General features: G+C 55.9%; 3 protein-coding genes across 3 annotated transcripts in view; 2 read left to right on the forward strand and 1 right to left on the reverse strand.

The window, feature by feature from the left end:
• LOC107307571 (uncharacterized) overlaps positions 1-295 on the reverse strand; it is a 7,898-nt gene extending 7,603 nt beyond the window's left edge. Inside the window, exon 1 of the mRNA XM_085533338.1 lies at positions 4-295. Within this exon, the coding sequence (XP_085389464.1) occupies positions 4-255 (252 nt within the window). The 5' untranslated portion in view covers positions 256-295. The remainder of the gene's footprint in view (positions 1-3) is intronic.
• Positions 296-7,103: 6,808 nt separating this feature from the next.
• LOC146751970 (uncharacterized) lies at positions 7,104-8,955 on the forward strand. Its single transcript, XM_085533271.1, has 2 exons — positions 7,104-7,401; positions 8,291-8,955. The coding sequence occupies exon 2, from the start codon at positions 8,329-8,331 to the stop codon at positions 8,761-8,763; it is 435 nt and encodes a 144-aa protein (XP_085389397.1). The 5' UTR covers positions 7,104-7,401; positions 8,291-8,328; the 3' UTR covers positions 8,764-8,955.
• Positions 8,895-12,508, forward strand: ZNF668 (zinc finger protein 668). The gene is made up of 3 exons (XM_085533339.1): positions 8,895-9,000; positions 10,039-12,063; positions 12,094-12,508. The coding sequence occupies exons 1-3, from the start codon at positions 8,895-8,897 to the stop codon at positions 12,447-12,449; spliced, it is 2,487 nt and encodes an 828-aa protein (XP_085389465.1). The 3' UTR covers positions 12,450-12,508.
• Positions 12,509-12,755: the final 247 nt, after the last annotated feature.

A 12,755-nucleotide genomic window follows, 5' to 3' on the forward strand; every position in this document is an offset into this window, starting at 1 on the left:
AGCCTTCCCGCATAGCTCGCAGCCATACAGCCTACGGGTGGGCACCGACCCTATAGGGTTATTATGAATAGGGGATGGGTGCCGGCGGTGTAACCTGGCGTGGTTACGGAGGGAGATGAGGTTGGGGAAGGATTTGGGGCAATTTGGGCAGGAATAAACACCGGGACGGTGGGTGTGACGGTGATTGGCCAAACTACCGCGGTGACGGTAACGGCGACCGCAATCGGGGCACGGGAATAAAGGGGAGGCCGCCATGATGGGGGGACGGGGGGATAGAGGGGGAGATGGGGGGAGATAGGGGGTTATATAGGGGGGTTATAGGGGGATATAGGGCGATAGGGGGGTATATAGGGGGATATGGGGGGTAATAAGGGGGATATGGGGTCTTTATGAGGGGTTATAGGGGTATATAGGGGGAGATGGGGGGAGATAGGGGGATAGGGGGGATATAGGGGGTTATAGGGGGTTATAGGGGGATATGGGGGGATATAGGGGGATATGGGGGGAGATTGGGGGTATATGGGAGCTTATAGGGGGATATGGGGGGATATAGGGGTATATAGGGGGAGATGGGGGGATATAGGGGGATATAGGGGTATATAGGGGGAGATGGGGGGATATAGGGGGATATAGGGGGAGATATAGGGGGATATGGGGGGATATAGGGGGATATAGGGGGGTGTAGGGGGATATAGGGGGGGATATAGGGGGAGATTGGGGGGGTATAGGGTCTTTATGAGGGGTTATAGGGGATATGGGGGTATATAGGGGGATATGGGGGTATATAGGGGGATATGGGGGGAGATAGGGGGTTATAGGGGGGTATGGGGGGATATAGGGGGATATGGGGGTATAGGGGGGGTATGGGGGGATATAGCGGGAGATGGGGGGAGATAGGGGGTCTTTTATGAGGGGTTATAGGGGGATATAGGGGGAGATGGGGGGATAGGGGGATATAGGGGGGTTATATAGGGGGATATGGGGGGATATGGGGGGAGATGGGGGGATATAGGGGGAGATAGGGGGATAGGGGGATATAGGGGGGGATATAGGGTCTTTATGGGGGGATATAGGGGTATATAGGGGGATATGGGGGTATATAGGGGGTTATATAGGGGGATATGGGGGGAGATGGGGGGATATAGGGGGATATGGGGGGATATAGGGGGGTGTAGGGGGAGATAGGGGGATATAGGGGGATATAGGGAGAGATTGGGGGGATATAGGGGGATATGGGGGGATATAGGGGGGTGTAGGGGGATATAGGGGGGGATATAGGGGGAGATTGGGGGGGTATAGGGTCTTTATGAGGGGTTATAGGGGGATATGGGGGTATATAGGGGGAGATGGAGGGAGATAGGGGGGTTATATAGGGGGATATGGGGGGATATAGGGGGATAGGGAGGATATAGGGGGGTATAGGGGGAGATAGGGGGTCTTTATGGGGGGTTATAGGGGGATATAGGGGGGATATAGCGGGGTGTAGGGGGAGATAGGGGGAGATGGGGGTGGTATGGGGTCTTTATGGGGGGTTATAGGGGGAGATAGGGGGATAGGGGGGTAATAAGAGGGATATGGGGGGATATAGGGGGGTGTAGGGGGAGATAGGGGGTCTTTATGAGGGGTTATAGGGGGATATGGGGGTATATAGGGGGAGATGGGGGGAGATAGGGGGTTATAGGGGGGTATGGGGGGATATAGGGGGAGATAGGGGGTCTTTATGAGGGGTTATAGGGGGATATAGGGGGATAGGGGGGTATATAGGGGGATATGGGGGGTAATAAGGGGGATATGGGGTCTTTATGAGGGGTTATAGGGGGATAGGGGGGGATATAGGGGGAGATGGGGGTATATAGGGGGTTATAGGGGGAGATTGGGGGGATATGGGGGGATATGGGGGTATAGGGGGGGTATGGGGGGATATAGCGGGAGATGGGGGGAGATAGGGGGTCTTTATGAGGGGTTATAGGGGGATATAGGGGGATATGGGGGGATATGGGGGTATAGGGGGGTTATATAGGGGGATATGGGGGTATAGGGGGGGTATGGGGGGATATAGCGGGAGATGGGGGGAGATAGGGGATCTTTATGAGGGGTTATAGGGGGATATAGGGGGATATGGGGGGATATGGGGGTATAGGGGGGTTATATAGGGGGATATGGGGGTATAGGGGGTTATAGGGGGAGATAGGGGGATATGGGGGGATATAGGGTCTTTATGAGGGGTTATAGGGGGATATGAGGGTATATAGGGGGATATGGGGGATATAGGTGGGCTATGGGGGCCTATGGGGGGCTATGGGGGGCTTATAGGAGGCTATAGGGGGCTATGGGGGGCTATGGGGTGCTATGGGGGGCTATGGGGGCTACAGGGAGCTATAGGGTGCTATGGGGTGCTATAGGGTGCTATGGGGTGCTATGGGGTGCTATAGGGTGCTATAGGGTGCTATGGGGTGCTATAGGGTGCTATGGGGTGCTATGGGGTGCTATGGGGTGCTAGAGGGTGCTATGGGGTGCTATGGGGTGCTATAGGGTGCTATAGGGTGCTATGGGGGCCTATGGGGCGCTATGGGGGCCTATAGGGGGCTATGGGGGCCTATAGGGTGCTATGGGGGGCTTATAGGGTGCTATGGGGTGCTATAGGGTGCTATGGGGTGCTATAGGGTGCTATGGGGTGCTATGGGGTGCTATAGGGGGCTTATAGGGTGCTATGGGGGGCTATGGTGGCGGTGTGCTATGGGGTGCTATGGGGTGCTATGGGGTGCTCTATGGGGTGCTATGGGGTGGGTTTGTTGCCCTGGGGGCTCAATAGGGTCTAACTGGGGGGGGGGAGGTTTGGAGCGATGTTGGTGCAGCTGGGGGGAAAAAAAAGAGTCAATTAACACCTTAATTAACATTAATTAACATTAATTAACTCCATTCATTAACAGCCTCTAATAGGAGCCCCCCCCAACCAGCCAGCCCCCATAGGACCCCATAAGACCCCCATAGGACCCTATAGGACCCTATAGGACCCCATAAGACCCCCATAGGACCCCATAGGACCCCCCATAGAACCCCCATAGAACCCCATAGGACCCCATAAGACCCCCCATAGGACCCTATAGGACCCCATAAGACCCCATAGAACCCCATAAGACTCTATAGGACCCCATAGACACCAAATAGGACCTCATAAGACCCCATAGACCCCCATAAGACCCCATAGAACCCCCATAAGACCCCTATAAGACCCCATAGAACCCCCATAAGACCCTATAAAACCCCCCATAGGACCCTATAGGACCCTATAGGACCCCATAAGACCCCCATAGGACCCCATAGGACCCTATAGGACCCCATAGAACCCCCATAACACCCCCAAAGAAACCCCATAGGACCCCATAAGACCCCCATATGACCCCATAGGAACCCATGGGACCCCATAGGACCCCATAGACCCCCATATGACCCCATAGGAACCCATATAAGCCCTATAGGACCCCATAAGACCCCATAGAACCCCCATAGGACCCCATAAGACCCCCATAGGACTCCATAGACCCCCTATAGGACCCCATAGGACCCCATAAGGCCCCACAGACCCCTTATATGACCCCATAGGACCCCATAGGACCCCATAGGACCCCATAGACCCCCATAATAGGACCCCATATATGCCCTATAGGACCCCATAAGACCCAATAGGACCCTATAAAACCCCCCATAAGACCCCATAGAACCCTATAGGACCCCATAGGACCCCATAAGACCCCATAGGACCCCCCATAGACCCCATAGAACCCCATAAGACCCAATAGGTCCTCATAAGACCCCCCATAAAAACCCATAAGACCCCATAGGACCACATAGACCCCCCAAAGACCCCCTATATGACCCCATAGACCCTATAGGACCCCATAAGACCCCCATAGGACCCCATAGGACCCCATATAAGCCCTATAGGACCCCATAAGACCCCCATAGGACCCTATAGGACCCCCCATAGGACCCCATAGAACCCTATAGGTCCCTATAAGACCCCATAAGACCCCCCATAAGACCCTATAGGACCCCATAAAACCCCATAGGACACCATAGGACCCCACATAGGACCCCATAGAACCCCCATAAGACCCCATAGAACCCCCATAAGACCCCTATAAGACCCCATAGAACCCCCATACGACCCCCATAAGACCCCATAGAACCCCCATAAGACCCCCATAAGACCCCATAGAACCCCCATAAGACCCCCAAAGGAACCCCACAGGACCCCATAGACCCCCAATTAGACCCCATAGGACCCCATAGAACCCCCATAGAACCCCATAGGACCCCATAAGACCCCATAGGACCCCATAAGACTCTATAGGACCCCATAGACCCCATAGGACCCCATAAGACCCCATAAGACCCCCATAGGACCCCATAGGACCCCCATAGGACCCCATAAGACCCCATAGAACCCCCCATAAGACCCTATAGGACCTCATAAAACCCCATAGGACACCATAGGACCCCACATAGGACCCCATAGAACCCCCATAAGACCCCATAGAACCCCATAAGACTCTATAGGACCCCATAGACCCCAAATAGGACCTCGTAAGACCCCATAGACCCCCATAAGACCCCATAGAACCCCCATAAGACCCCTATAAGACCCCATAGAACCCCCATAAGACCCCATAGAACCCCCATAAGACCCCCATAGAACCCCATAGACCCCCATAGAACCCCATATATGCCCTATAGGACCCCTTATATGCCCTATAGGACCCCATAAGACCCCATAGACCCCCATAGGACCCCATATATGTCCTATAGGACCCCATAAGACCCCATAAGACCCTATAAGACCCCCCATAGGACCCCATAGAACCCCCATAGAACCCCATAAGACCCTATAGGACCCCATAAGACCATCCACAAGACCCCACAGACCCCCATAGGACCCCATATATGCCCTATAGGACCCCATAAGACCCCATAGGACCCTATAAAACCCCCCATAGGACCCTATAGGACCCCATAGAACCCTATAGGACCCCATAAGACCCCATAGAACCCCCGATAAGACCCCATAGGACCCCATAGAACCCCATAAGACCGCATAGAACCCCCATAGGACCCCATATATGCCCTATAGGACCCCATAAGACCCCCCATAGGACCCTATAAGACCCCCCATAGGACCCCATAGAACCCCATAGGACCTCCCTAGGACCCCATAGACCCCCATAAGGCCCCATAGGATCCCATAGAATCCCCCATAAGACCCCATATATGCCCCATAGGACCCCATAAGACCCCATAGGACCCCATATATGCCCTATAGGACCCCATAAGACCCTATAAAAACCCCCATAAGACCCCATAGGACCCCATAGAATCCTATAGGACCCCATATATGCCCTATAGGACCCCATAGGACCCTATAAAACCCCCCATAGGACCCCATATGACCCCAAAGAACCCCCATAGGACCCCATAGAACCCCCCATAAGACCCTATAGGACCCCATAAGACCCCATAGGACCCTATAAAACCCCCCATAGGACCCCATAGAACCCCCCATAAGACCCTATAGGACCCCATAAGACCTTCCACAAGACCCCATAGACCCCCATAGGACCCCATATATGCCCAATAGGACCCCATAAGACCCCATAGGACCCTATAAAACCCCCCATAGGACCCCATAGGACCCTATAGGACCCCATAAGACCCCATAGAACCCTATAGGACCCCATAGAACCCCCGATAAGACCCCATAGGACCCCATAGAACCCCATAAGACTGCATAGAACCCCCATAGGACCCCATATATGCCCTATAGGACCCCATAAGACCCCATAGGACCCTATAAGACCCCCCATAGGACCCCATAGAACCCCATAGGACCTCCCTAGGACCCCATAGACCCCCATAAGGCCCCATAGGATCCCATAGAATCCCCCATAAGACCCCATATATGCCCCATAGGACCCCATAAGACCCCATAGGACCCCATATATGCCCTATAGGACCCCATAAGACCCTATAAAAACCCCCATAAGACCCCATAGGACCCCATAGAATCCTATAGGACCCCTTATATGCCCTATAGGACCCCATAAGACCCCATAGGACCCTATAAAACCCCCCATAGGACCCCATATGACCCCAAAGAACCCCCATAGGACCCCATAGAACCCCCCATAAGACCCTATAGGACCCCATAAGACCCCATAGGACCCTATAAAACCCCCCATAGGACCCCATAGGACCCCATAGAACCCCCCATAAGACCCTATAGGACCCCATAAGAGCTTCCACAAGACCCCATAGACCCCCATAGGACCCCATATATGCCCAATAGGACCCCATAAGACCCCATAGGACCCTATAAAACCCCCCATAGGACCCCATAGGACCCTATAGGACCCCATAAGACCCCATAGAACCCTATAGGACCCCATAGAACCCCCGATAAGACCCCATAGGACCCCATAGAGCCCCATAAGACTGCATAGAACCCCCATAGGACCCCATATATGCCCTATAGGACCCCATAAGACCCCATAGGACCCTATAAGACCCCCCATAGGACCCCATAGAACCCCATAGGACCTCCCTAGGACCCCATAGACCCCCATAAGGCCCCATAGGATCCCATAGAATCCCCCATAAGACCCCATATATGCCCCACAGGACCCCATAAGACCCCATAGGACCCCATATATGCCCTATAGGACCCCATAAGACCCTATAAAAACCCCCATAAGACCCCATAGGACCCCATAGAATCCTATAGGACCCCTTATATGCCCTATAGGACCCCATAAGACCCCATAGGACCCTATAAAACTCCCCATAGGACCCCATAGAACCCCATAGGACCCCATAAGACCCCCCACAGACCCCCTATATGACCCCATAGACCCCATAGAATCCTATAGGACCTCCCTAGGACCCCATAGGACCCCCATAAGACCCCATAGACCCCCTATAGGACCCCATAGAACCCCATAGAACCCTATAGGACCCCCCAGCCCTATATATCAATGGGTCCCCCCCCCCCCCCCCCCGTTGGCTCCGCCCCCTTTTGTCCTTATAAGGAGCGAACCCCCAAACCTCCCCTCCCCCACCCCGCACCTCCTTTTGTTGCGGGGAGACCGGAAGTCCGCTTTAGCCCCGCCCCTTCCGCTTCTATAAGCCACGCCCACAACAAACCCGGAAGTCCGGCCTACCACAAACCCGGAAGTCCGGCCTACCCCAAACCGGAAGTCCGCCCTATCCCAAACCCGGAAGTCCGGCCTACCAAAAAACCCGGAAGTCCGGCCTACCCCAAAACCGGAAGTCACGCCCATCACACAAACCGGAAGTCCCGCCCACCCCGCGGTCCTAGCGCGCGCCCGGATCGGAGCCCCCCCAAAGGTAAGAGAACCCCCCCCCCCCCCTTAATTAACCCCCCCCTTAATTAACCACAATTAACCCTCCATAGACTAATTAACCCCCCCCTTAATTAAACACCCCCCATCAATTAAAACCGGGGGGGTCTCCATTGCGATAACGCGCCCCCCCCCCAGTCACGTGATGCATCGCCCCCCCCCCCAATACACGGTCCTTCCCATCATGCACCGCGCCCCATTATTTGCATACGACCCCCCTTATTTGCATACACCCCCTTATTTGCATACAAGCCCCCTATATTTGCATAGAGCCCCCCTATATTTGCATACAACCCCATTATTTGCATACGCACCCTATATCTGCATATATCCCCCAGAATTGCATACCAACCTATATTTGCATACGCTCCCCTTATTTGCATACACCCTCTTATTTGCATACAACCCCCCTATATTTGCATACACCCCATAGATTTGTATCCACTCCCTAAATTTGCATACACCCCCCTTATTTGCATAAATTTAATGTATTTGCATAACTCCCTAAAATTAGCATACACTCCCTATATTTGCATACACCCCCCTTATTTGCATTTCTCCCCCTACATTTGCATACACCATCCCATATTTGCATACAGCTCCCTATATTTGCATATACCTCTCTATATTTACATACTCTATATTTGCATACGCTCCCTTATTTACATATAACCCCCTATATTAACATACACTGTATTTGCATATCTTCCCCTATATTTACATATCTCTCCCTATATTTGCATACACCCCCCTATATTTGCATACAACCCCCTATATTTGCATATCTCCCTCTATATTTGCATACACCACCCCTTATTTGCATACAACCCCCTATATTTGCATACAATTGGTTCAAATTGGGGCTGTGTTTACAGGGGGGCCATGGAGGGGACCGGAAGAGGGGGAAGCCAAGATGGCCGCCATCGGGATAAGCAAGATGGCGGCCAAGATGGCGGCCATAGCAATAACCAAGATGGCGGCCATAGAGACAACCAATATGGCTGCCAAGATGGCGGCTGTCAGGACAACCAAGATGGTGGCCATAGAGACAACCAAGATGGTGGCCAAGATGGCGGCTGTCGGGATAAGCAAGATGGCGGCCAAGATGGCGGCCATAGAGACGACCAAGATGGCGGCCATAGAGACAAGCAAGATGGCGGCCATGTTGGCTACCAAGATGGAGTCCAACAAGATGGCGGCCATGTTGGCCACCAAGATGGAGACCACCAAGATGGCGGCCATGATGTGCCCCCCCCCTCCAAGAAGCAACGTCGTGGCCTCTCATTGGCTGTCGCCAACACCCGGTACCAATGTAGGTCCAACACCATTGGTTCCGTGGGCAGAGTGACGACCAATGGGGGAACCAATGGAGGAAACCATAGAGATGGACCCATTGGAGGACCCATTGGAGGACCCATTGGAGGACCCGTTATGGGACCCACTGGAGGACCCACTGGAGGACCCATTGGAGGACCCATTATGGGACCCACTGGAGGACCCACTGGAGGACCTATAGAGACGACCAGAGTGGATCCCCCCATAGACCCCCCCAGTCTCCCCCCATCCCCCTCCCCAACCCCACAGGGTGACCCAGACCCCCTCAATCCCCCCACAGACCCCCTCAATCCCCCCATAGACCCCCCCAATCCCCCCCCATCCCGCTCCCCAACCCCACAGGGTGATCCAGACCCCCTCAATCCCCCCACAGACCCCCCCAATCCCCCCATAGACCCCCTCAATCCCCCCACATGCCCCCTCAATCCCCCCATAGACCCCCCCAATCTCCCCTCATCCCCCTCCCCAACCCCACAGGGTGACCCAGACCCCGTCAATCCCCCCATAGACTCCCCCAATCCCCCCATAGACCCCCCCAATCCCCCCATAGACCCCCCCAATCCCCCCATAGACCCCCCCAATTCCCCCCCATCCCGCTCCCCAACCCCACAGGGTGATCCAGACCCCCTCAATCCCCCCACAGACCCCCTCAATCCCCCCATAGACCCCCCCAATTCCCCCCCATCCCGCTCCCCAACCCCACAGGGTGATCCAGACCCCCTCAATCCCCCCACAGACCCCCCCAATCCCCCCATAGACCCCCCCAATTCCCCCCCATCCCCCTCCCCAACCCCACAGGGTGACCCAGACCCCCTCAATCCCCCCATAGACCCCCCTAATCCCCCCATAGACCCCCCCAACCCCCCCCCAGCCCCTCCATCCCCCTCCCCCACCCATTCAAAGGACCCCAATCCCCCCATAGACCCCCCCAATCCCCCCATAGACCCCCTCAATCCCCCCATAGACCCCCCCAACGCCCCCATAGACCCCATCAATCCCCCCATAGACTCCCCCAATCCCCCCATAGACCCCCTCAATCCCCCCATAGACCCCCCCAATCCCCCCATAGACCCCCCCAACCCCCCCCCAGCCCCTCCATCCCCGTCCCCCACCCATTCAAAGGACCCCAATCCCCCCATAGACCCCCCCTATTCCCCCCCAGACCCCCTCAATCCCCCCATAGACCCCCCCAATCCCCCCATAGACTCCCTCAATCCCTGCCCAGACCCCCTCAATCCCCCCATAGACTCCCCCAATCCCCCCACAGACTCCCCCAACCCCCCCCCAGCCCCTCCATCCCCGTCCCCCCGCCCGTCCCCCCCCTTCCCCTGCCCGTCGTGCCCCAAATCCTACCCCACGTTATCCAAGCTGGCCATCCACCAACGCACCCACACGGGAGAGCGGCCATTTTCCTGCCCCGATTGCCCTAAATCCTTTGCGGATCCGTCCGTGTATCGCAAACATTGTCGGGCCCATTCGGGTCTCCGTCCTCATCGTTGCGCCGCCTGCCCCAAAGCTTACGTGGAACGGAAGGATCTTCACAACCACCAACGATCCCATACGGGAGAGCGGCCATATTTGTGTTCCGAATGCGGGAAGAGCTTCGGCCGTTCGTCTTCTTTGGCCTGTCACCAACGGATCCACGCCCGCCATAAGCCCTACGGATGCGGGGTGTGCGGTAAGGCCTTCACTCAACTCTCCTCCTACCAAAGCCACCAACGGGTCCATACGGGAGAGCGGCCATATTTGTGTCCTCAATGCGGTCGAACCTTTTCGGATCCGTCCAGTTACCGCCGTCACCAACGAGCCCATCAAGGAGTGAAACCTTACGGTTGTACCGAATGCGGGAAGGCCTTTAGGCAACCGGCAGACCTGGCTTTACATAGGAGAGGCCATACGGGAGAGAGGCCTTGGAGGTGCGGGGAGTGCGGCAAGGCCTACAAGGCCTCGTGGGACCTGAAGAGACATCGCTTGAGTCACAGCGGGGAGAGGCCTTGGAGGTGCGGGGAGTGCGGGAAGAGCTTCGGGGAGAGGGCGGCCCTGGGGAAACATTGGAGGACTCACTCCGGGGAGAGGCCTTACAGCTGCGGGAGGTGCGGGAAGGGATTCGGGGGCGCTTCGGGGCTCAGGAAACATGAAAGGACTCACGGGAAAGGGGAGGAGGGGGACAAGATGGCCGACAAGATTGAGGGGGGGGGGGAAGGTGGGACTAATATGGCCGCCATTGGCCAACATGGAGCTAATATGGCCGCCAGTGGACAGCTTGAAGGCAATATGGCCGCCAGTGGCCAAGCTGGAACTAATATGGCTGCCAGTGGGCAAGCTGGACCTAATATGGCTGCCAGTGGTCAAGCTGGACTCAATATGGCCGCCAGTGGACAGCTTGAAGGCAATATGGCCGCCAGTGGCCAACATGGAGCTAATATGGCCGCCAGTGGACAGATTGAAGGCAATATGGCTGCCCATGGCCAAACTGGATCTAATATGGCCGCCATTGGACAGCTTGAAGGCAATATGGCCGCCAGTGGCCAACCTGGATCTAATATGGCCACCAGTGGTCAAGCTGGACTCAATATGGCCGCCAGTGGGCAAGCTGGATCTAATATGGCCGCCAGTGGCCAACATGGAGCTAATATGGCCGCCATTGGACAGCTTGAAGGCAATATGGCCGCCAGTGGCCAACATGGAACTAATATGGCCGCCAGTGGCCAACCTGGATCTAATATGGCCGCCAGTGGGCAAGCTGGACCTAATATGGCCGCCAGTGGACAGATTGAAGGCAATATGGCCGCCAGTGGCCAAGCTGGAGCTAATATGGCCGCCATTGGACAGCTTGAAGGCAATATGGCCGCCAGTGGACAAGCAGGATCTAATATGGCCACCATTGGACAGCTTGAAGGCAATATGGCCGCCAGTGGCCAACATGGACCTAATATGGCCGCCAGTGGCCAACATGGAGCTAATATGGCCGCCAGTGGACAGCTTGAAGGCAATATGGCTGCCAGTGGTCAAGCTGGATCTAATATGGCCGCCAGTGGCCAAGCTGGACCTAATATGGCTGCCAGTGGGCAAGCTGGACTCAATATGGCCGCCAGTGGGCAAGCTGGACCTAATATGGCCGCCAGTGGGCAAGCTGGATCTAATATGGCTGCCAGTGGACAGCTTGAAGGCAATATGGCTGCCAGCGGCCAACATGGAGCTAATATGGCCGCCATTGGACAGCTTGAAGGCAATATGGCCGCCAGTGGCCAAGCTGGATCTAATATGGCCGCCAGTGGCCAACTGGGCCCCAATATGGCTGCCAGAAGCCAAGCTGGACCTAATATGGCTGCTGCTGGCCAACCTGGACCTAATATGGCCACCACCAACCCCAATATGGCCGCCAACAACCCCAATATGGCCGCCAACAACCCCAATATGGCCGCCAGTTCCAATATGGCCGCCATCAACTCCAATATGGCCGCCAGTTCCAATATGGCCGCCATCAATATGGCCTCCAGTTCCAATATGGCCGCCAACAGCCCCAATATGGCCGCCACCAACATGGCCGCCCCCAGTTCCAATATGGCGGCCGAGGTCACCTTCCGCTGCCCCCTGTGCCCCAAAAGCTTCCGGGTCAGGGCGGGGCTTCGCCGCCATCAGCGCCGCCATGGCCACGCCCCCTCCGCCCAGGCCACGCCCACTTCCGGTTTACCATAAAAGGGCATTTGTTGTTGGCTCCGCCCACCGCGTATGCAAATAAACTGGGGTACACGTGACCGCGCGTGATCACGTGTCCTTTGTGCGTCGTCACGTGATCCACCGCGCAGTTTCCGGTCGCCGCCATCATGGCCGCCGCTCTACTTCCGGCTCCACGCTTCGCTTTCTGACGTCACTTCCGGTTTTGCTCCCCCACCCCCAAGATGGCGCCCCTTCAAACACACGGGGGTGGCTTCTGCGCATGCGCCGCCCCGCTCCATAGCGACAGGGAGACACTTCCGGGTTTTTTAGCCCCGCCCCTTAGCA

The sequence above is a fragment of the Coturnix japonica genome, unplaced genomic scaffold (assembly GCF_054131305.1).
Source record: "Coturnix japonica strain WE unplaced genomic scaffold, WE-NBRP24 Scf058, whole genome shotgun sequence".
Lineage (NCBI taxonomy): Eukaryota > Metazoa > Chordata > Aves > Galliformes > Phasianidae > Coturnix > Coturnix japonica.

Bases quoted from the DNA above. Each gene is read 5' to 3' on its own strand.
- LOC146751970 (XM_085533271.1), top strand. From the start codon at position 8,329: ATGGCCGCCATCGGGATAAGCAAGATGGCGGCCAAGATGGCGGCCATA.
- ZNF668 (XM_085533339.1), top strand. From the start codon at position 8,895: ATGGGACCCACTGGAGGACCCACTGGAGGACCTATAGAGACGACCAGA. The intron at 9,001-10,038 runs GTGACCCAGACC...ACCCCCCCCCAG, and splicing joins CCCCTCCCCAACCCCACAGG to CCCCTCCATCCCCGTCCCCC. The intron at 12,064-12,093 runs CTGGACCTAATA...CTGCTGGCCAAC, and splicing joins TATGGCTGCCAGAAGCCAAG to CTGGACCTAATATGGCCACC.